The sequence below is a fragment of the Pocillopora damicornis genome, chromosome 11 (genome assembly GCF_964200805.1).
Source record: "Pocillopora damicornis chromosome 11, jaPocDami1.2, whole genome shotgun sequence".
In the NCBI taxonomy this organism is placed as follows: domain Eukaryota; kingdom Metazoa; phylum Cnidaria; class Anthozoa; order Scleractinia; family Pocilloporidae; genus Pocillopora; species Pocillopora damicornis.
In genome coordinates this window covers 11,321,785-11,345,526 of record NC_142680.1, presented here as the reverse complement: position 1 = coordinate 11,345,526, position 23,742 = coordinate 11,321,785, and the positions used below count along the sequence as shown (strand labels likewise).

At 37.2% G+C, this 23,742-nt stretch overlaps 2 protein-coding genes across 2 annotated transcripts in view; both read left to right on the top strand.

Annotated features, from left to right (window-relative positions):
- LOC149037515 (hemicentin-1-like) overlaps window positions 1-21,191 on the top strand; it is a 58,376-nt gene extending 37,185 nt beyond the window's left edge. The window contains exons 10-25 of the mRNA XM_089187749.1: window positions 8,435-8,716; window positions 9,437-9,682; window positions 10,523-10,807; window positions 11,615-11,896; window positions 12,623-12,868; window positions 13,667-13,951; window positions 14,765-15,046; window positions 15,499-15,600; window positions 16,930-17,046; window positions 17,170-17,354; window positions 17,692-17,811; window positions 18,116-18,192; window positions 18,306-18,346; window positions 18,828-18,924; window positions 19,264-19,360; window positions 20,156-21,191. Coding sequence (XP_089043875.1) covers window positions 8,435-8,716; window positions 9,437-9,682; window positions 10,523-10,807; window positions 11,615-11,896; window positions 12,623-12,868; window positions 13,667-13,951; window positions 14,765-15,046; window positions 15,499-15,600; window positions 16,930-17,046; window positions 17,170-17,354; window positions 17,692-17,811; window positions 18,116-18,192; window positions 18,306-18,346; window positions 18,828-18,924; window positions 19,264-19,360; window positions 20,156-20,308 — 2,897 coding nt within the window. The 3' untranslated portion in view covers window positions 20,309-21,191. The remainder of the gene's footprint in view (window positions 1-8,434; window positions 8,717-9,436; window positions 9,683-10,522; window positions 10,808-11,614; window positions 11,897-12,622; window positions 12,869-13,666; window positions 13,952-14,764; window positions 15,047-15,498; window positions 15,601-16,929; window positions 17,047-17,169; window positions 17,355-17,691; window positions 17,812-18,115; window positions 18,193-18,305; window positions 18,347-18,827; window positions 18,925-19,263; window positions 19,361-20,155) is intronic.
- On the top strand, window positions 4,319-7,325 carry LOC149037516 (SCO-spondin-like). Its single transcript, XM_089188341.1, has 4 exons — window positions 4,319-4,370; window positions 5,475-5,648; window positions 6,218-6,490; window positions 7,238-7,325. The coding sequence occupies exons 1-4, from the start codon at window positions 4,319-4,321 to the stop codon at window positions 7,270-7,272; spliced, it is 534 nt and encodes a 177-aa protein (XP_089044467.1). The 3' UTR covers window positions 7,273-7,325.
- Window positions 21,192-23,742: the final 2,551 nt, after the last annotated feature.

The window sequence follows — 23,742 nt, the reverse complement described above, 5'->3', positions numbered from 1 at the left end:
ATATTATACGTGGTCTAATGGTTCATCGTTCTCATTTTAGAAAAATTTGGTATTTCCCTCAGGCAGTAAAGGAATAAGCGTTTCCGCACGAGCGGTTTTTTGCTCGCGGGAAAATATGAGGCCTTGTGTGACGCAATCTGGTAAGAGGTCTGCAAGGGGTCTAGTATTCATTATTAATGCCAAACCCCCGTCAAACTTCTCCCTGACGTTTTTCAAACCTTCCTGTGAAAAGAGAAACGCATGTCCTACACCCTGTTCAAGCAGTTTAGTTAGAATAATGGACCAGATGGTAAACTGAGCGACAGTAGCGGCAGAGCGAAAAGAGGAGGGAGGTTTTGGGTTGAGTTGGATAAAAGTGAAAACCTTGATTCTACTTTCGCTCTGCTGCTACTTTGTGCTGTTCACTATTGTGCTCTGTTTTACTGACTGAACACCTGGAACAGGCGAATTGTTTTCAAATTTTAAGTTCTTAACCAATTCAAAAGGGACATAGCTATCACCCCTGGCTTTTAAAAGCCTTTAAAGAAAAAAGCTGAAACAAGTTAGAATTTCTCCTATTGCCTGCGTAGCTGCCATTTTTGTGTGCACTTTGATGTGTCGAGCCAGGAGGAGCCTTGGAAACGGTATCCAGTTACCTCGCCACCAAGCAGACTCGCCACCAAGGAACGATCTCGCCACCAACGTACTCGCCACCAAGCGTTCATTTGTCTTTAGAAAAAGCAAACATCGAGGCATGAGTGAGACATTTGGCCATTAAATGGCTGGGAATCGTTTAAGGAAGTTCGGGTGATATCTAAAAAGCTCAATACACGGACATCCGAGGAAAAAACAAAATTCGAAGGAGTGAATATTACTGTGCCCAACTGCTGTTCTCACGTTAACCTCAAGTTAGGTAAGACTTGGCTTTAATCATCAAGCTACAGGAACATGTACATTGAATAGTGATAGAAGTGGCCCATACTGTACTCAGTTTTAGGCCTGACACTTTAATCGGTTAAGCTTTGGGATTTTCTGTTGAAATCTAAAAAATTTTAAGAGCAAACGGATCGATAAGGCCATTTGTTAATGTTTTATGCAATCAAACGTGAGTTTGTGATAAGGTGGATCTGAGTCCCATGTGCTTTTATGACGTATTTTGATCGGTTTTGGCGTGTGTGACTTAGGCGAACCGATAAGGTGTCATTCAAGTCTTCCTCTTTGCTTGATTGAAACGTGATGTTCACGAAAGTCGCCTCGATAGATAAGATAGAGTTAAAATACATGGCTGGGGTATTTATTTTTTGCTGAGTTCCGTAGTTTTTTTGTAAATTGTCCTCCAAAGTTGTCTTAAATTAAAGTCTTGAAAAGTGTCACGACAAGCCTTCGCTCGAGCGAAGTTTAATTTCCGTAAAACTCTGAAAAATAAAGAGATCCGATCAAACGGATTGTGGTTTTAGTATAGGTACATGAATGTCTTACAACACCCAAGAAATGAGCGAAATCCGTGTCTCAAGCAAAATCGACTGGACCGCTCTTACAAAGACACTCTCTTAATCCCTCAGATGATTTCTTTCTTTTCACAATGAATACTATCCTTTTACTTTTCATGTGGATTTTGTGGAACGAAACAGATTGTAAGTGTCTTCATATTTTACATAATGGTTAACAAGAGCTTGGCTCTTTGCTTTTCACGAGGATATGGTGCAATAAGAACCGTTATTTGCAGTATTGATAAAGTTCTAATAACATCCTCATAGTTAATCAGTCCTATAAAGTTCATCACGCCCATGAAAGCCGATCAAAAGGGACGGATCATTAGTGATTTAAAAATACTATCATTATTGATATAAGAAAAATGACTTTTCTTCACGTTGTATTCATTACTATCATTTAAGTCATCTAATTATATATTCTTTAGTGCATGAAAATAACTACTAAGACAACACAAAAATAACCTGATTTCTTTTCATATTAGTGCTAGAATGCAATTGGTAAAAAAAAATCGGCCTGGCTATTCTGATGATTTACATTGATTGTTGACATGATATTTAATGAGCACCCCGGAGAATGGTGAATTCATTTTACTTTCATAGATTGTTGTTGTTGTTGTTGTTTTTTTAATTGAATCTCCTTACTTTAATTGAGAATTCTATCAAGGATTTTGGTAACTCTTCAGTATGAGAATGAATAAAATTAATCCCTAGAATAATTTCTTTTCAAAATTAATACTATCCTTTTACTTTTCATGTGTATTTTGTGGAACAAATCAGCTGGTAAGTGTCTTCACACTTTACATAATGGTTGATGAGAATGTGACTTGTTCCTTTTCATGAGGATATGGTGCAGTAACTACCGTAATATGCAGTAATGATTAAGTTTTAATCACATCATAATTAATCCATGTTGTGATGTTTGTCACGCCCATGAGAGTCAATCAGATGGCATGGATCACCAGTGATTTCAAATTAACATCATTATTGATATAAGAAAAATGACCTTTTCTTTACATTTTATCACATGATATTTATTATTATCATTTAAGTCCTCCATATATTCTTTGGTGTGCATAAAGTGACCACTTTAATAATACAAAAATAACCTGATTTCCTTTCATATTAATGGCATGTTACCAGAATGGAATCAGTTCAAAATATCAGCCTGGCTATTTTGATGATTTACATTAATTGTTGACATGATATTAAATTAGCATCCTGGAGAATGGGGAATTTGTTTTACTTTCAAAAGGTTGTTTTGCAATTGAATCTCATTACTTTTATTGAGAATTCTATCAAGGATTCTGCTAACTGTTTATTATGAGAATGAATAAAATTTACTTTTCAGATGATTACTTTCTTTTCACAATTGGTACCATCCTTTTACTTTTCATGAGAATTTTGTAGAATGAATCAGCTTGTAAGCATCTTCATACTTTACATAATTATTTACGAGAGCTTGGCTTGTTCCTTTTCATGAGGATATGGTGCAATAAGTACCGTTATATGCAGTATCGATAAAGTCTTAACATCCTCATAATTCAACAATCCTATAAAGTTATCACCCTCATGAGAGCCGTCTTCATACTTTACATAATAGTTAATGAGAATCTGGCTTGTTCCTTTTTGCGAGGATTTGGTGAAATTTCTGAACAATTGTCTGTTTATATTAAAGTTCATTATTAAATTGTCTGCTTGTTTTACTGAAAAAATTTTGGATTACAAAAAGAGGCTTTCTAATCGTCTGTACTTGTATCACAATCATCATTCTTTAACCTTTTACACCCTAACATTAGTATGTGTAGTCTCCATAACACGCAAGTGAGCGTGGAAAATACCAGCCATCTGTTACCACAGTTATAACTCATGAACTCGAATGAATGGGCAATGTTTCGTGCATGTAATTTGTAATATTGGCAGGTAGTTCTCCTATTTAGAGTCACGTTTACTTGATAATCAATTGAAGTTCTGATGTACACATAGTTAATGGTGACTGGTCATCCTTGGGGTCATGGGAGAGGTGCAGCCTAATTTGCCGTGTTGGATCGCAAAGTCGAGAGTGCAGTTGCACAAATGTTAATTTACATAGTTTTATAGATATTAATGTTTAGTAGTTGCAAGGTTTTTTCTATACGCTGATATTTAGATTTGATAAAGTTCGGTTCATGCCTTATCATTATATGCTTCATTCATAAGGTTTAATGAATCAGCATCACATACGCATGCAATTTGCAATATCAGCGTAGAGATATCAATGTTTAGTAGTTGCAAGGTTTCTACCGTAAGCTGGTATTGAGATTCTGTAGAGTTTCTTTCGTGCCCTATTCTAATTAGAAACGGTCAAGATGTTGAATGTATGCATGCAATTTTCAATATTGGCAGGCAGTTCTTCTATTTAGAGCCACTTGAACTTGTCAATCATTTAAAGTTCTTATATAAATATAGTTGATGGTGGTTGGTCATCCTGGGGGTCATGGGGGAGGTGCAGCCTAACTTGCGGTGGTGGATCGCAGGACCGAGTACGCAGTTGTACAAATCCACCCCCAAGCTGGGATGGATGGTGGTGCTATGGACGAAGTCTTACGAGGTTACATGGTTTTATAAATATCAATGTTTAGTAGTTGCAAGGTTTCTACCATATGCTGGTATTAAGATTTTTAAAGATTCTTTCATGCCTTATTCTTATTTGAAACGGTCAAAATGTTGAATGAATTAGCAATTTGCAATATCCGCCATATGCAATATTAATTCTCATATTTAAGAGTTAACAGAACCCTTGATACAGGACTTAAATGATAATAATATATATTTTAAAGAAAGCGACAAAACTTTTGAGTTGGTAAAACATGTTACGACAGAAACTTCTGTCATCTTCAGTTAATTACTATGCAAAGCATTGTAAGTTGAATCATGTAGTAAGTAGAACAGTGCTAATTATGATAAATAGTGACAACAAGAAAAGAGGTAAAGCATGAAAATGCGAAAATTAAAAGGATAATTTTAGATTTACATGACGTAATTGTTGATTCAAGGATGGTTGTTCTATTTGAATATGAATAGCCTCTTTTATCCTAAGTTGAAAGCTGGTAGAGGCGTGATCTAAAACATGCAAAGCGCGACAATGTGGAGAATCTTTCAGATGCCTGAAAATGTGAGAGGCCCTGTCACTGACTAAGTGCTCACTAACACGTGTGGAAAACTGCCGGCAGGTTTTACCGACATAACAGGCATTACAGCCAGCACATACAAACTTATAAACCACACGTGAATGGAGCGCGTCAGGGACATGCAGGGTCGTTCACACCAAACAAGTTACCGATTTTGAAGGAAGAGAAAACAAGTTTAATATCCAAGTCATTGCTATAGCGCTTAATAAATGGCGGACCTTTTTTTGAGTGATAGCAGAAAAGTGGCCTATGTAGGGTAACTTAAAGTAAAACGTAGGTGAAGTGGTGGGAAGCGAACCCCAGGGGATGATGATTGCTTTGGGTCCCAGTGATGTAACGGTTTATAATCTTCTTGATGAAATGGGCAGGGAAAAGATTCTTTTTTAGAATATTAGTAAGTTTGTTAATGTCCTCGTGAAACCCTAACCAGCTGTTATTAATCTTGTAAGCCCTATGAACGAGTGTCTTAATGAGGTGAAGCTGAAATAATTAGTTAGTAACCCAGTGAAAGTTTTCTTGCGGTAAACCCTAGTTAGAGAGCAACTAGGGTCATGGTTGTCAATCAGGACATCTAAAAAGGGTAATTTGTGATTAACCTGCTTTTCCATAGTGAACTTGACGACAGATGACAGAAGTTTCTGTCCAAACATGTTTTACAGACTCAAAAGTTTTGTTGCTTTCTTTAAATTTTCCTGCTAATGTCAAAACCCTTCGGAAAGTTTCAAGCAAAGCAAAAAAAATAATAATTTCTGAAAATAAACTGATCACAGTGGCTTCTTCCGAAGGCAAAGTTTTTAAGTTGTTTCTCAACTGCTTGTTCTTGAAACATTGTTAGTCAATGGTGGTTGGAATGAGTGGAGTCCCTGGAGTATCTGCACTAAAACAGTTAGTGGCATACAGATAAGGTTTAGAGAATGTTCAAGTCCAGAACCAGCATATGGCGGGGAACATTGTAATGGGAGCAGAGCACTTGTAAGAGAATGTAACAAAATGTCCAGCTGCCACGAAGGTAACATACAGATGGTAAAATCAGTACATGTGAATTTTAATTACATAGGGTAACATTAATTGAAATACAGACATCATCGATGGTCGCAGGTCTAATCATAATTGGATCCCATATTAAAAAGGCTAAGTCCTTGACTTTGTCCAAAATTAGCGTTAACATTACATTGCAGTTTGAATAAAGTTAGGATCATTATTATTCTCACACTTATTACTATCATCAGGATCATCATCGTTATCGTGATTATTATGATCTTATCCCACTCATTATTATTGCAAATGTCTATGTTATTTTAGTATCATTCTCCATTTGAGCGCCAAATTTCTTGTTCTTGATAAAATAGTATGGGATGTCTGATGCGAGCAGTATTAATAATGTTTTTATTGGCTGCTCCTGAAAGATAGCATTTAAATTTGGGCTGATGATTACGTTTCTAACACACCTAGAATTGGTATACATATGAAACTAAGTACCTATTTGGGGATATCATTACCACAATAATTATAATCTGTAGAATCTTGAAGAGGGCCTCTCAAGGTAAACATATACTTTTGTATTATTTTTTCTATTAGTATTTCCTCTGCGCTTTAAAACGGAGAGAAAACAATCAGTTGGTACAATGGAAATCTACTCAGACAGCATCTGGAAAAAGCTTTGTACCAGTACCTGGAATATAGTTGAAGAAGATTTGACGTGCATGGTAATGGGATACTCTAACAGCGATGATTATGGTAGATGGTATAAAGAAAGTGGAAATGTATCAGAGACATCTACTAATTTCAACTGCACCACCAATTTGACTAAATGTGAAGAAAGCTTCTCAAAGAAATCGCAGTTCTGCGAAGGTATCAATCAATTATGCGTTTTGGACTCAGTTGTCATATCTGTTTCAGTCTTCTCTTTTGTACATTTTATTCTGGGTAACCTTATAGACTTTATGATAATTCGAGTGGTAGACCTCGCCTAAACATCCTTTCTTGCTCTGATGATTGATTATGTGCTAATTCTTTCTTGAAGATTGCTTTTTACAAAAAACTTTGACATATATTAATAAATTAGGTTGTTTTCTAGGATTAGTTTAAATTGTAGTCGAAGGTATTAAAAAAGGGCCAAAAATTATACCTGAACAGCTGCTCATCAAATAATGCTGGTGAGATTGGTTTTTTTTTTTTTTTTTTTTCATTTGTTGAGGTTAAAACAATCTTTGATATTTTTTAAGGGTCTTTAATTTTTTTCCGATAGACATCTCTGTAAGGTCACTTGATATGTTCCAATCATTTATTGTTTTTAGCCGTTAGAAAAGGACTTTCATATGGTTATTCAAATTTATTAGATTAAAATGCACTGTCTGTAATTGCCTTCTACGACATGTATATTATGTGTGTATAACTAAGCCAATGTGTTTTAACTTTTTTACTTGTTTATTCAAAGTTCGACCAGTGGTGAGTGTTTCAGGGTCAAGCAATCTAATCAGAGAAGGAGACACTGTGAATTTGACTTTTAAAATCATTGAAGGTCGGCCTAAGCCACAGATAACCTGGCTGAAGAATAACTTATCTAAAGGACACAGTATGTCTCTCTCTTTTGATAAGATAACAAAGGAAGAAGCAGGTCTGTACACCTGTGAAGCAAAAAATCGTGGAGGAATTTCCGCTGAAAATATCTATATTTCTATTCACGGTAAGTTTTCAGGTCTATAATTGCATTTTAAATCATTCAGTCGTGTAAGCTGCGGTCGGAGGGACTCTGGACTAATTGGTGTGGGTTTAAGCGGTGGCTAGGATCATTGCGTTGTCTTCTTCAGTGACGAAATCCCTTCATCTAGTTGGAGGGTTTTCCTCTTGAAATCTCTTTCTTTTTTAATATTAACTTTAAAATTTCGAACTGCATATCTATATTACACATAAAAACTACTGGTTAGCCGTGCAATATCATTTCTGTAATATCCTCGAAGATGACAGTCTTCACTTGCATGGTGCCTGACTCTCCACACCGATGTATTATTGAACTGTTAAGGAAAATGAACGATTTATTAGTGGTAGTAAATAATTTCCTTTGCTTGATTCTTGAGCGAGGAATCGCTCGTGGTTTCCTATTGTTTACAAGTCGGACTCGAAGAGTCTGCCACGACAATATTTGTACTGTACCTCCCTGTATAGATTATGTCATTAAATTTTGTTAACTTTTGAATTTCGAATTCCAAATGGAAATGATACTCTAGTATTACTGGTTAGCCGTACAACCGGTAATATATGATGCCTTCCTCTTCTGAGTTTATCTCCCGTGCAAATGAAAAAAATATAAGTCAGAGATGGTGATTAGTCTAAAGGTCGATCAAAAATAACCGAGAGGTTGTTAAGACTGGTTTTTGTACCGATAACCGTTTCGAGATTGATTTTCGAAAATAACTCTGGAAATTGTGTAGGAAATTAAAGCCAATGTGAGCAACTACTTGGTTGGGTTTAACGTAGCCGGGGAAAATGATGAACTCTTGGAAAGAAAATTGTTGTGCGCGCATGTGAAATTCACCAATTGTTTAGGGTGACTCCTTGATGTGATCGCTTTGCAACATTTTTTTAATGATCACTCTGCTTATTTTGATCAGGCAACACCCTAGAACCTTATGACAAATACTTTTTTGAAGCCACCTTTCACCTAAATTAGCACTATTTACCCTACAATTTCCGTTCAGAGGTTTTCTTTTGGATTCTTTCGTATCCATGATGATTACATTACTAAGGTATTATAAGTGAAGCTGTTTTAGACTAAATTTCTCTTTCTCAACACAGAAAAACCCACTGCCAAAGTAAGTCCAAAACCATATCCAACGCTCCCTCAAGGTGATAAGCTTAGATTAACTTGCAGCGTCAACGAAGCAACAGTACATATCACTTGGAAAAAAGATGGAGACCCAACAATAGAAACGGCAGTCATTGATACGCAATTGTGTGAGAAGACAAGTTATCTGGTTATTGCAGAGGTTGTGAAGGACGACAGTGGTGAATATTCCTGTGAAGCTCGTAACAGACTAGGAGATGTGGCCCGCGCGACTGTGATGATAATAGTAAAACGTAAGCTATTATTATTGCTATTATTATTGTAGTGTCCATCAGTAACCATTAAATGTCATTCGTTTTTAATGAAACTGCTCCTTTTTCTATCCTTTTTTTTTTTTAAAGAACTGTAAATCAGAATTTACAATATGGGTCCTCTGGCTTTTAAGAAGCAGTAGCACCACCTTTTAGAGACCCAACCAATTTGTTGCAATATCACCATGATTGTTTGTTTTCTGTTCGGCTGTTGCCATTGGTCTACATTCAGTTAACAATAATTGAAAGTCATTTCTTAATTCGAAACAAGATGTGAATGGCGTAGCTCATCTACACATAGTTCTGACTTACCTTTTCATAAGGTGATGAGCAGGGGAAAATCTAGCTTAAAGTAGTACATCATCCTGGGAAGTTGCAATTATTAAAATTTAGAAGGTGAGATCGTCACTTCAATTTGCAATGTCGGATGTTTCCTGCACTTTTAATGAATTAGAACTTGCATCTTGCGCTCGGATTGATGGGAGGTCAAATTTCCCAGGTAAATGGCAAGGAAAGGGCAAAGGTTTTTTATTCTTGTGTCAACCAAGTAAGTAACGTATTGATAGCGCCAGAATGAAAATTCCTAAAGGTTGCTGGTCGTCACGATCATTCATTTGTTTGCAGTGTTTGCATTCAAGATCTAGATACCAATGTACATGTGATAATAATCCCATCGTAACTCTTTTTAATTTTTCTTTATAGTTCCACCACATTTAAATCCTAAACTCAAGAATCTTTCAGTTCCTCTGAACTCCACATTTGAAACAGACTGTTTTAAAAAGGGTGATCTTCCAGTATCTGTCAATTGGACCAAGGATGGAGAAGCTTTTGGTAACAACAATAAGTTAGTTATTAAGCGCGTGACTTTTGATGATGGAGGTTTCTATCGATGTGCTGCTGAAAATCTGGTTGGAAAAGTTAACATCTCCTTCTGGATCGATGTTACTGGTAAATCAAAAACTTTTTATGAAGATTTACAAACGGCGCTTGGTTAGTTCACGTTGTAGCGCGCTTTATTGCCGTGCGATACTTCAAACCCTTGACGGGACCAACACAGGTTCTAAAATAGACGAGGAGAATGTGTTGCCTCTGCTTTGCCGTCGGCAAATGGATAGGCATTCTAGTTTCTTGTATAAGGAGGATAAACCGTATGCCCTGTCTCCTGCATCTTCTTTGCACCGGTTAGCAGGGAATTTAACGAACCCACACACTTCTCGCCAAGAGTAAGGAACGTAGCTCTCGGTGTCGAGGTCTGGCCTTGTCATCGTTTATACAGGCCTCCATTTTAAGCAGGTTTGAGTTAAACTGTGCCAAGCTGGCTAAATATCCCATGTTCATACATAAATACATGCACATCCATTTTACTTTGGCATTTTCATCTTTTATCAACATTTATGAAGCTGAACTTAACTTCAAAGGAAACGATAGCAGCTTTTTGAAGATACTTTTGTTTATGTTGGACATTCAAATAGGATTTCCACAAGCCGAGTTTATTCATTTGTTTATGAATTTGTCTTTGATTTGGATACGTCATTCACATTGACATATTTATAAGAAATGGAAAATTACCTTCTGCACTTGAGTTTAAAATAATATTTTTATGTTAGCAATATCCGCTAGCTATTCCCATGTACAGTGTGCAGGTGATTCTTTTACTTCAGGAAGTTCATGTAGTTAGAAGCCTCCCCAATTTGCTCTTACATCTAATTACTGCCAGATTACTTGTGGTTATTCGTTTGTATCTTAAGAACCTTTGTTAAACATTAGTGGTGCTCTTTTTATTTTCAGTGTCTCCTCAGATTTTATCCTCTCCGGTAAACCAATCTGTTTACGATGGAGATCCAGTCAACTTCACTTCCCGTGCCACAGGTGTTCCAACACCAAAATTAACCTGGACATTTGTTGGTGGTAAACTTCCACTGGGTATTAGTCAGAACAATTTTGAGGGAGACTCATTCGTGGAATCAGTCCTGGAAATGCGGAGAGCGACAAAGAAAATGGACGGAACATACAAGTGTACAGCAGAAAACAAAGCAAATAGAACAAGTTATTCAACAACACTTCAAGTATTTGGTAGGTTCGATAATTTTAATGATTATGATGATAATAATAATAATACTGATAGGGATGATAATGATTGTAATAGTGATAACAATAATAGTAATCTTAATTTTAATAGCAATTAAGGTAATGATGGTGATGGATCCACCACAACAATAATAATCAACGATACCTTCATCGCAAAATATGAGGTGGAAATGATGGCTAGTGACTAAAGGTTGCCCAAAAAGAGCTGAAGAATTTTAAAGAATGAGATGGAGTCGATACCCCTGGAATTTCACTAATACGATTGAGTCAAAGAGTGGAAATACAAACTTGAGTGTAACGTACCTGGGAAAATACCGTAATGAATTGTGGGAAAGATAATCGTTGCGTATGCACCATCTACCAGTTGTTTAAGATGACTCTTCCATATAATCACTTTGTGAAATTTTGTTATGGTCACTCTGATCATTTTCCTTTAGAAGATTTGACTACTGCAATGACTTGTAGCTCTGTATGGGGTAATATGTCTTAACAATAAAAAAGAAAGGGCCGGCTCTCGGTTTACTTAGAGGCATCTTGGAAATTTGGTTGAATAGGGCTCAAGACCCTTTGGAAAAGACTCAGAAACATTTTGGACAAGTAATTCAAACCCTTCTTAAAACCCCTTTGAAGTCAAGTTTCACTCAAATAGGGGACGTTATACCCTGCATGTACCATTTGGAGGGTTAATTTCGGACCACTTAGTTTCTATGATAATTACCTAACTAAGGTATTGAGTGAAGTTTGTTTTTATGATAATTAAGTTATGCATACATTATATCTTCCTCAACACAGAGAAACCCACAGCCAAATTAAGTCCAAAACCATATCCAACGCTCCCTCAAGGTGATAAGCTCAGATTAACTTGCAGCGTCAACGAAGCAACAGTAAATATCACTTGGAAAAAAGATGGAGACCCAACAAAAGAAACGGCAGTCATTGATACGCAATTGTATGAGAAGACAAGTTATCTGGTTATTGCAGAGGTTGTGAAGGACGATAGTGGTGAATATTCCTGTGAAGCTCGTAACAGACCAGGAGATGTGGCCCGCTCGACCGTGATAATAATAGTAAAACGTAAGCTATTATTATTGCTATTATTATTGCTATTATTATTGTAGTGTCCATCAGTAACCATTAAATGTGATTCGTTTTTAATGAAACTGCTCCTTTTTCTATCTTTTTTTTTAAAGAACTGTAAATCAGAATTGACAATATGGGTCCTCTGGCTTTTTAGAAGCAGTAGCACCACCTTTTAGAGGCCCAACCAATTTGTTGCAATATCACCATGATGGTTTGTTTTCTGTTCGGCTGTTGCCATTGGTCTACATTCAGTTTACAATAATTGAAAGTCATTTCTTAATTCGAAACAAGATGTGAATGGCGTAGCTCATCTACACATAGTTCTGACTTACCTTTCCATAAGGTGATGAGCAGGGGAAAATCTAGCTTAAAGTAGTACATCATCCTGGGAAGTTGCAATTACTAAAATTTGGAAGGTGAGATCGTCACTTCAATTTGCAATGTCGGATGTTTCCTGCACTTTATGAATTAGAACTTGCATCTTGCGCTCGGATTGATGGGAGGTCAAATTTCCCAGGTAAATGGCAAGGAGAGGGCAAAGGTTTTTTATTCTTGTGTCAACCAAGTAAGTAACGTATTAATAGCGCCAGAATGAAAATTCCTAAAGGTTGCTGGTCGTCACGATCATTCATTTGTTTGCAGTGTTTGCATTCAAGATCTAGATACCAATGTACATGTGATAATAATCCCATCGTAACTCTTTTTAATTTTTCTTTATAGTTCCACCACATTTAAATCCTAAACTCAAGAATCTTTCAGTTCCACTGAACTCCACATTTGAAACAGACTGTTTTAAAAAGGGTGATCTTCCAGTATCTGTCAACTGGACCAAGGATGGAGAAGCTCTTGGTAACAACAATACGTTAGTTATTAAGCGCGTGACTTTTGATGATGGAGGTTTCTATCGATGTGCTGCTGAAAATCTGGTTGGAAAAGTTAACATCTCCTTCTGGATCGATGTTACTGGTAAATCAAAAACTTTTTTATGAAGATTTACAAACGGCGCTTGGTTAGTTCACGTTGTAGCGCGCTTTATTGCCGTGCAATACTTCAAACCCTTGACCGGACCAACACAAGGTCTTAAATAGACGAGGAGAATGTGTTGCCTCTGCTTTGCCATCGGCAGATGGATAGGCATTCTAGTTTCTTGTATAAGGAGGATAAACCGTATGCCCTGTCTCCTGCATCTTCTTTGCACTGGATAGCAGGGAATTTAACGAACCCACACACTGCTCGCCAAGATTAAGGAACGTAGCTCCCGGTTTCGAGGTCTGGCCTTGTCATCGTTTATACAGGCCGACTGGCTAAATATCCCATGTTCATACATAAATATATGCATATTCCATTTTACTTTGGCACTTTGGCATTTTGATCTTTTATCAACGTAAGCTGAACTCAACTTAAGTGGAAAATATAGCAGCTTTTGAAGATGCTTTTGTTTATGTTGAACATTTAAATAGGATTTCCACAAGCTGAGTTTATCCATTTGTTTATAAATTTGTCTTTGATTTGGATACGTCATTCATATTGATATATTTATAGGAAATGGAAAATTACCTTCTGCACTTGAGTATAAATTAATCTTTTTATCTGCTAACTATTCCCTGTACAGTGTGCAGGTGACTCTTTTACTTCAGGAAGTTCATGTAGTTAGAAGCCTCCCCAATTTGCTCCTACATCTAATTACTTCCAGATTACTTGTGGTTATTCGTTTGTATCTTGAGAACCTTTGTTAAACATTAGTGGTGCTCTTTTTATTTTCAGTGTCTCCTCAGATTTTATTGTCTCAGGTAAACCAATCTGTTATCGATGGAGATCCAGTCAACTGCACTTGCCGTGCCACAGGTGTTCCAACACCAAAACTGATCTGGACATTTGTTGGTGGTAAACTTCCACTGGGTATTAATCAAAACAATTTTGAGGGAGACTCATTCGTGGAATCAGTCCTGGAAATGCGGAGAGCGACAAAGAAAATGGACGGAACATACAAGTGTACAGCAGAAAACAAAGCAAATAGAACAAGTTATTCCACAACACTTCAAGTATTTGGTAGGTCCGATAATTTTAATGATTATGATGGTAATAATAATAATACTGATAGGGATACTAATGATTGTAATAGTGATAACAATAATAGTAATCTTAATTTTAATAGCAATTAAGGTAATGATGGTGATGGATCCACCCCAACAATAACAATCAACGATACCTTCATCGCAAAATATGCGGTGGAAATGGTGGCTATTGACTAAAGGTTGCCCAAAAAGAGCTGAAAAATTGTTAAGACTGAGATGGAGTCTCGATACCCCTGGAATTTCACCTAGACGATTAAGGCAAAGAATGCAAATACAAACTTGAGTGTAACGTACCTGGGAAAAATACCGTAATGAATTGTGGGAAAGATAATCGTTGCGTATGCACCATCTACCAGTTGTTTAAGATGACTCTTCCATACAATCACTTTGCAACATTTTGTTATGGTCACTCTGATCATTTTCCTTTAGACGATTTGACTACTGCAATGACTTGTAGCTTTGTATGGGGCAATATGTCTTAATGATAAAAAAGAAAGGGCCGGGTCTCGGTTTACTTAGAGGCATCTTGGAAATTTGGTTGAATGGGGTCCGAGACCATTTGGAAAAGACTCAGAAACATTTTGGACAAGTAATTCAAACCCTCCTTGAAACCCCTTTGAAGCCAAGTTTCATTCAAATGGGCACGTTATACCCTGCATGTACCATTTGGAGGGTTAATTTCGAACCACTTAGTTTCTATGATAATTACCTTACTACGGTATTTCTAGTGTTTTTTTCTTTTTCATGATAACCAAGTTATGTATACATTATCTCTTTCTCTACACAGGAAAACCCACCGCCAAACTAAGTCCTAAACCATATCCAACGCTCACTCAAGGTGATAAGCTTAGATTGACTTGCAGCGTCAACGAAGCAACAGTAAATATCACTTGGAAAAAAGATGGAGACCCAACAAAAGAAACAGCAGTCATTGATATGCAATTGGATGAGACAACAAGTTATCTGGTTGTTGCAAAGGTTGTAGAGGAGGACAGTGGTGAATATTCCTGTGAAGCTCGTAACAGACTAGGAAATGTGGGCTGCTCCACTGTGGTGATAAAAGTCAAGTGTAAGCTGGCATTATTATTGTTTTTGTTTGTTTCTGTTGTTGTTTTTTGTGTGTGAATGTGTGTATGTTGGGAATAAGTCTGACATTAAAATACGGGTCCCCTGGCCTGTAAGATGCCGTAGAACCTCCTTTCAGATACCCAAATAATTATCATCATTATTTTTTGTTTTCTATTCGGCGAAAGGAATTGCCCTACATCCATTGTACAAAAAGGCAGGTTATTTCTCAATTCAAAACAAGATTCTAGCTAGGTCTTCTCCATATAGCTTTAATTCACCTTTCTTTGAATCTCTTTCATAAAATGGTAGCCATTTCTAATGAGCCAGCGAAGCTCTAGCGAAAAATAGTATCCAGAGGGGCTGGGTAATACTGAGTAACAACCTTTCCCTTATGATCACATCTACTACCTTTTTTATTTGGTTGAGAACCATGTGTTTAACTTACACCAACAGCTGTGATTCCACTCCTGGTGTGGTATTATATTGTTGGATCAATGGCTGCTGCTATTGTTATTTTGCTCATAGGCTACTTCAACTTGCTACGTCGAAAGACAGGTAAAGCTCATTCTTCATATCTTGTTTCGGGAAATTTTTCCAGAGAATAATACGTTGTGTGAGAAGCAAAAATTGGACCAGTTTGTGTTTACTTTTACTTCACCTCATATTCCAATTGTTCTCCTCAAGTTCGCTATTAGACAGGTATTAATATCATCTCAGTTTGCAGGAAAAAGACCTTTGAGGCACTATAGGCATGTTTCTACTGTTTCTAATTTATAATTTCCTATTAATCATTCTTTTTTAAATACTTCCTTCTTTTATTTCTATTTTTATTTATTTATTATTATTTTTATTTAAATATTCAAGTTAAGGCAGAACTTTTTTCCCTTTTTATTTCTTTCTTTGATTTGCCATTTGTACCTGCAGCAGCTGCTACGGCTCTGTAAGTCAATTAGTTTGCCTTTTATTTACTGAATTGAAATGGTTTTGGAAAAAAAAATGAAGGTGGGGTTTAAATCTTAGTGTCATGTCAGCCATTCCATTTGGAAAGTTAACTTGAATTTAAATTTACAAGTTATTCTACAATTTTAGTTTTTGTGCACAAGAAAATGTTGTTTTGTCATCTCTAGGGTGATTATCTTTCCATAAGTTGAAGAAATAAATCAAAGAATTTAGAAACTCAAAACTTTTCATTAACATTTCTTTTCATTTCTTGATCACGTATACTTTGATTTATCAATAGAAACTGTAATTTTCGTAATATTTAGTTCTAATCAAGGGGAGGCAATCGAGGTGGAGTATGTAGAGGTGGATGAATGGGAGATTGAAGTGAACCGTGTCCTGCTTCAAGATGTCATTGGGCGAGGGGCATTTGGAGCAGTGTGGAGAGCTCTTCTTAGTTCTCCAAATGGGAGACCTGGAAATCGCACAGTTGCTGCTAAATGCTTCACACGTAAGACCCAGAGTGCTATCTTTCCTCAGAACACGTAGATGGGTACTTAGCATTTCTTGCCAAGGGTGACCTGCTTTGCACTTTCCAGTGATTATTTATCTCAGGTCGACTTAGGCGCTTTGAGAGATTCATGCAAAGTTACTTTCAATAACAAAAGCAACAATAAAACAATAGAGGCATCAATAGCAATAAACAAATTTGAAGATGGTAAGCACGTGCCACAATAGTGAGACAAAGAAAATATGTATTCCTCTAAAGGATTCGCTTGCCAACCGGTTCCATTTTGGTGGGAGCTCCACCAATTAGGCTTCAGAGATTTTCTGAGATGTTAGGTCTAAATCCTTACCCGAAGTTTTCGCTTCTTTTAAAAGCACGAGAAAATTCGTCACTAATGGTTTTTTTCCTGGCTATAAAGTATATCCTTTCTATTCTAGCCACCGCAGGGGAGGAAGGAAGAAAATGTTTGATGAGAGAGATCGAGCTGGGAAAAATTCTCGGTAAAAGCAATCACCCAAACATAGTGAAATTCATTGGCTGTGTCACTAGACAAGGTACATACTAAGTTTGAGGCATCATTCTTATTATATGCAATAACATTCCAACTGAGTATGAGATTGTTAGCTTATTTGTTTGTTTGTTTGTATTGATTCGTTCCTTCTTTTCGTTATGTTAAGTTCATCCAATCCTGATCATGGAACATTTGCCATGTGGTGACCTGCTTGGTTACATGAGAAAATGCCGGGGAATTAATGATCGGTATTATCTTGGAGAAGGAAGGCCTCAAGTTTTGAACAACTATGACCTTGTGCTATTTGCCAAACAAATCGCCGCTGGTATGGTATTCCTTGGATCAAGGGGGGTAAGTAACTAAAGTTCTTCTACATTCAATTTTACCGCAGAAATATCTGTAAGGGATTGTTACACCTTTTGAGTTGCTTGAATATATATATATCTAAATTATATGAATTTTTTAGAGGCAGGTTTCATATTCTCAATATTTCATCAGGCTAAGAGTTCCTTTGGTATTGTCGGTGGGTCACCAGATGTCGCAGTTGGTCTGTAATGAACACCCTAGGAACAATAGTTCTTACAATCCATGCAAACGTCTGTATAATCTTCCCTCTGATCATGGTAGGTCTCACAAAAGACATGCATTTGTTAGCCAGTTTACATTTAGGATCTTTGTCTTTCGGTAGATAATCCATCGTGACCTGGCAGCTCGAAACGTCCTACTTGATAACAACTATGTGTGCAAAGTGACCGACTTTGGCATGGCATATCAAAACTTCAAATACGGTCATGGAAAAGCCAAAAAGGTAGAAGATCGTCTTTGCCTTTTTTTTTTTTGGCAAGGGCAAAAAAACCGATTCCCTAAGTTAGCTGTTACTCTGCTTAAAATTCACCTTAATTGCCAGCTGAAGATAGCTCCACGTTCTGTCATGCCACAGAATACAACTGAATTAGTTGACTTTACTATTTTAAATTCATGACAACTGCTTAATTTTGACACTCCAATAAAGTCTCGGAAGAGGTGCACCATCCACCTCTCGTTTACATACATGCCCTTTGTTAACTTGCCAGTATTATAGCACTTATTTTTAAACAAACCTGTCGTTGCAGGGCCGTCTGCCAATCAAATGGACTGCACCAGAGATTTTGTTGGGAAATCTCGCTGGACTTTCTATCTTGAGTGACGTGTATGTATGAAATTTTTGCACTGAGCAGGTCATATCTTTGGTTTTAATCTTTACAAGCTAATATCCAACACTCAGCAAGTATCTTGGCAATGTTTTTTGGAATTTTTTTTCAGGTGGTCTTACGGAATCGTTCTGTATGAGATAGTTACCCTTGGTAAGTCAAACTATGTTCAAAAACAGATATTTATACTTCCCGTCTCTCCATGCGTGGAAATATTGTAGGTATCATTTCTGAAACTCGTTAGTCAATGTCAATTCCTTTAAGACTCAATTGGCAGACGTTAGTTTGATGAGCTGTGGCAGAAAAATTTGTTTTGCCAAAGTTTTTGATGAATTTTGCTCAGCTTGTCAAAGTTTCATTCTCTATAACTGAGAAATGTTGTTTCAAGACTTTCCTTTCCCTGACTATCACAGAAGACGAGTAACATTTTGTGTTCGACTTCAAATGACAAAAACCCTTTCAAATTACTTGGCAAAAAAATGGTAATCATTTACTTAAAATATCAGGCTAAGAAATATCATATTTCGAATACTGCAATCAAGCACCAGAAGGGGATCTCTCTGATTCAAATCTCAAAATTTTTAAAGGAAATATTCAGGAGTATCACAGCCACAAATTGTTTATGTCTTTGCAGGTGGAATTCCATACGAGGGATGGACAGAAGGGAAGGTGGTTGCACAAGTCACACATGGATACAAACTTCCAAAGCCCGATCATGTTGATGATAAACTGTGAGTCTTGCCTTCTAAGTTGCCATGTTCCATTTTAAATCACCCAGTCTCTCCAACCCCGAAGGAAACATTGTCTATCTTTTAATCTGATTTCTTCTCCCGTTATTGAACACTGTTAAATGAAACAAAGTTAACAGCGGTCACCAGTTTGTTCAGTTAAAAGTTGTCTTTTCACTCAAGAATTTTGAGAAGATGAATTTTCTGCTATTACAGCCACACTGTAATAGCCATTACAGCCATTATTTGGCCAAAGCTCTCCTAAGATTTCTGTATTGGTTGATTTTTATCACATATTTCATAAACCACAGTCCAGTATTGACCATCATTCCTTTATTCCAGGTATGCTATAATGAAAAGGTGCTGGAATTTTGACCCCGACTTTCGTCCTCCCTTTGAAAACCTTCGAAAAAGAATGGATACCTACCTTCGTGAAGAGGTTTGTGGCACGATTTGAACAATTCCTTGACATCCTCGTAGGCCTCTGAGATTATTCATTCTTCTAAAATTACTTCATAGACCATTGTTCTTTTAAAGTTGGTTTCAGCAGATTAATAGAAGTGATTTGAGATTGCACTGGTTTATTCCAACTACACTTGAAGCCGCTTACGGGAATTTCAGTGCCTTGAGCTTTCATTTTGATGGCTCCTACTAGTAGTTTCGTTTCTTTCTATTTGCCCCAGCTTGTCAATATTTTTAAATTTTTAACCCACTTAAACATAAAACGCGCTAAGATGTCCCATGCCTACGAACCCATCTATCACCATCCCTTCCGCCCTTCCCTTTACTTACCTTCCCATCTACATTCATAATAAAAGGGTAAGTTTCTAGGAAAACTGTGGGGTTGCGTCGATGGAGAGTATAACGGGCTAATTTGATATTTTCAACTGAGCTGATAACGTAAATTAGCCACTGTAAAGAGTTTAAAAGCTGACGTTTCGAGCGTTAGCCCTTCGTCAGAGCGAATGGCAAAGTTCTAACGTTCAAAACATTAGCTTGAAAACTCTTTACGGTGGCCAATTTACGTTAGTGACTAAGTTGATGATACCAAATTACCCATCTACATTCATAACTTCCTACTTACCAACCAACCTGCGTAAGAAAAAGCATTTCTTCCGCGCCTTTAACGCGAGGATCATTAGTGTGCTTTGAAGTAGTCATTATAATTTTCTTCTTGACTTGAAGTTAAAGACGACGATCATGAACAATCTTCTTTTATTGCCTTCCCCTTTAGACATATCTGCACCTGCTCGACATGGGATCTTATGACACGATCAAATACTCCAAGGTTGAAGACCTCGGAGATGAAGATGTCGAACCAAGTGCACGAGCTACAAGGAACGCCGCTGCAAAGAGATTAGGAAAATGGGCCAGCGACCGTCGTTAGGCAGTGACATTTTGAATATTACTCAGGAACCTAGCCGCTACAATAAATTTCAGTCACTTTGTAGTACATCAAGTATTAGAAAATGTGTACCCGTGATAACGGTGATAATTTAAGGGTCTTATTGTGTTATAATAAATCAAAGCAGTGTCCTTAATGAGACACCTTTAAGTCAATTTTTTCTTAAGTTTCAATTGATAAATAATTCGATTTAGATACAGCTGATTAAGACAGGATTTAAAAAAAAGGAGGCTGAAAATGAGAAAAAAGCTTCTTCATTTAAATTTCTGCACTAGGAAAATTGTTTACCTCTGTTTACGGGTGAAACAATACAACGAGTTGTTAGCAATCATGCTATTGAGGTGTCGCCTGCTGGTTCTATAGACGTGGTAAGATATTAAGTAGTTTAGTATTGATTTGGTCATGGACCTTTGGGTAGCCTGTCCTTTATCGACGAGATCGGTGACATGTCTTTTAATGTGGTACTACATGGGTCGTAGATTGCTTACATTTTGTGTCGTTGGTATCGGAAAACAAAAAGTGCATTGCTATTGATTTTTTTATTCTAACTTTCTTGCTGTTATTGTTAAATGCATTTTCATAAACGGAGAGAACCGTCTCAATAGAGTGATACTAGGAATCAAATTTACTATATTCCCAGTGTTTTCGACTCGTACAGGGAACAAAGAGCGCTATTCAAAGGGGTTGTGGCTGGTAGATAGACTTTTGCTATGATGAAATGAACCGCTTATTTCAAAGCGGAAATGTTGTCAAAGCAGGGATGAACGTTTATTTCTGTACATTATCGAAACACACTAAACTGTATTTAAAATCTTGTGAAACACTCTATATGATATATGCAGTAAAAGAGTAGAGGCTTACCTGATGGCATTTTTCATAATGTTGTATTACTATTTAAGCCACCCCAGATATACACAGGAGAAAGAAAAACACCTAATCTTGTATCTCAGATACAACGCAATTTTCTTTTAAAGGACATGTGTGAACACTACTTTCCTCGTTTTTTTCTAATTAACTCCGAGTTCATTTTACGGGTTTTCTGATGTTTATTGTCTCATGCTATGGACACGCTTGGACGTAATACCCATATTTGATATGGAAGACTTCGAGAAATATCGATACCAGCGTCGCAGTGTGCATCGTAGACATCCTTCGGAGGTTGTTCTCCCGATTTCCCTCCACCCGTCCCTGGACTTCACGCTGTTCTTGACAAAAGAAGGGTAATCAGTAGGTTATTCCGATGTAGGTCTGGCTCTCATTGCGTCAATAGGTAATCTCAGTTCCATGTCAAACATGAGCACCAAGGGGAGTACCCTGTACTCATGCGTTGATACTCGCAATGCAAAGGGAACCTAGGGAAAGTGCTGGCCCCATTCTTTCTGCTCCTCTGCAATCTTAGCAATAACATCGGCAACCGTACAGATGAGTAGTTCGGCGCTCAATTAAGCTGAGTAACCAATGGAAATTCCGAGACTCAAAATTTCGATTTTCGTCAATAAGCACTCGACGTGGATAACCAAAGCGGCATATAGTCGTCCATGAAAGAATGTCCTCGGTCGAGGAATTGACACATTTCTGGTGCTACTTGTGTGATACGTTGTACAATTCATCATCCGCACAGAATAGCCTGACCAGTAAAAGCGTCGTGACAAGTGTCTGTACTCGTCATCTGGCTCCTTCAGCAGATCTCCCTTCAAATACCGTGAGACTCTCAACTGTAGGCTCAGGTGTACTGTCTTTTCATCAAACCATCGCCAATACAAAACTCTATCCTGGACTTCCTCAAGGTCTTATTGGCATATGCAGTTGGGCGCACCTCGCCCTTTTGCAATTAAGACAACACAGCTGCGACACAAGTTGTACTAGAGTCAGTTAATAGTATGAATGGAAGGTCAAATCTTGGGAAGGCTGGAACCGGACCTTCACAGAGGACTTGTTTTAGAGTACCGTAAAAAATTTTGACAGTCAGTGGACCACAGAAATTACGTCCCTTCTTCTCAAGCTGGAAGAGAGGGGTTTCAAGTGTAGCAAAATCTGGCATGAACTTTCTATAGTAACCCAACGTTCTCAGAAAAAAACATTCAGGTGGGAAACACGGCTCGGTGGTGACCAGGACTTCATTGCAGAAACCTTGTCGAGGCCTGTGGACACTCCTCGCACTGACTACTTATGACCAATAAAGGGTACACTTGGTGACAGGATACACCCTTCCCCCCTTTCTGAAAGCGTCCTGGATATTTTCTGTTGATTTTCATCGAGTTACAATCTCGGAATTTCATAAGTGATTATGAACGATAACCTCGCATCGGTACTATCATTAAAGGACATTTCGGGAAGTTCTGTTAAAAAAAATTATCAGTTTATAATTCGTGAACCACTTCGGTAACCTGCTTGGATATTTCCTTTTGAATCAATTGAGTTACACCCTCGGAAGTTAACCAGTAATTAAGAATGCCAAATCCGTTTGTACAGATGTGAATAATTGCGTAAAAAATTCATATTTCTTTGTATTCAAAAGCATAGACATGTGAGTAATATGCTTCTGCTTTGTTTAATTGTAATGGGTTTCTTTTTATGTAACATGTATCCATTTCTGGAATTTCCTCCCCAACCTGCGCGCAAATAATCAACTTAATTTAAATTAGTTTGAAACTTTACTCCACTCAAGAACACTTTCCTGGAGTATAATGTTACATTTATTTGCTGTCTTTCTCGTTCATATGATTACTACTTGTGTCTTAAAATGGGGGATTTCATTATATTGTAATTATTAAAATACACCTATGCTTTCAAATGTAAAAAAAACGTGATGCAAATCTGATCTTATGAAACATTTACAATGGAAAACCCTGTTGCTGGTAGCTTATGTTTTTAATGTTTAAATGTCAGTTGTCTATACCTACCATCGTAGAGGTGTCTTTAAAAAGATTGATTGGTAAGGCCGTTGTTATTCGTTGATCTTTGTTGCCAAAAAGCTATTGAAGGCACCGAACTTCAATCTTAATGCACACAAGGCACCCTTAAAGGTGGAAGACTAAGGCATTCTTGGACAACAATTTTTGGACTCCTTTCTTTCCTTCTTTTTCTCTGATCACGCTGCGTGTATTCAGTGTTCCGACACGTGCGTCGTTTAAGTCCGCTCTTTAGTCTTGCGTTCAATTGAAACAGAGCCCACGTTACTTTTGGTTGTTATTTGATAACAATAAAACTGTCCATCCTTTTCCTTAAACAAAGTTGCGTTTTCATCCCAATAAATCCATCATTACTCTTTAAATGTGCGTAGACGTTTCAATTTATAACAAATTGTAGAAGACAAATTTTCTTTTTAAAATGAAATTCTTTACGAATTCCGCCAAGGAAGGCAGGAATTAGATCAATTTATTCCTCCCAGCCCTCCGGCGCGGTGCTTTTAGAAC

Excerpts from the sequence above, each read along its gene's own strand:
- LOC149037516 (XM_089188341.1), top strand. The coding sequence starts at position 4,319 with ATGTTACGACAGAAACTTCTGTCATCTTCAGTTAATTACTATGCAAAG. Across the intron at positions 4,371-5,474 it reads TAATTACTATGCAAAGCATT|TCAATGGTGGTTGGAATGAG; the intron begins GTAAGTTGAATC and ends AAACATTGTTAG. Across the intron at positions 5,649-6,217 it reads AATGTCCAGCTGCCACGAAG|TATTTCCTCTGCGCTTTAAA; the intron begins GTAACATACAGA and ends TTTTTCTATTAG.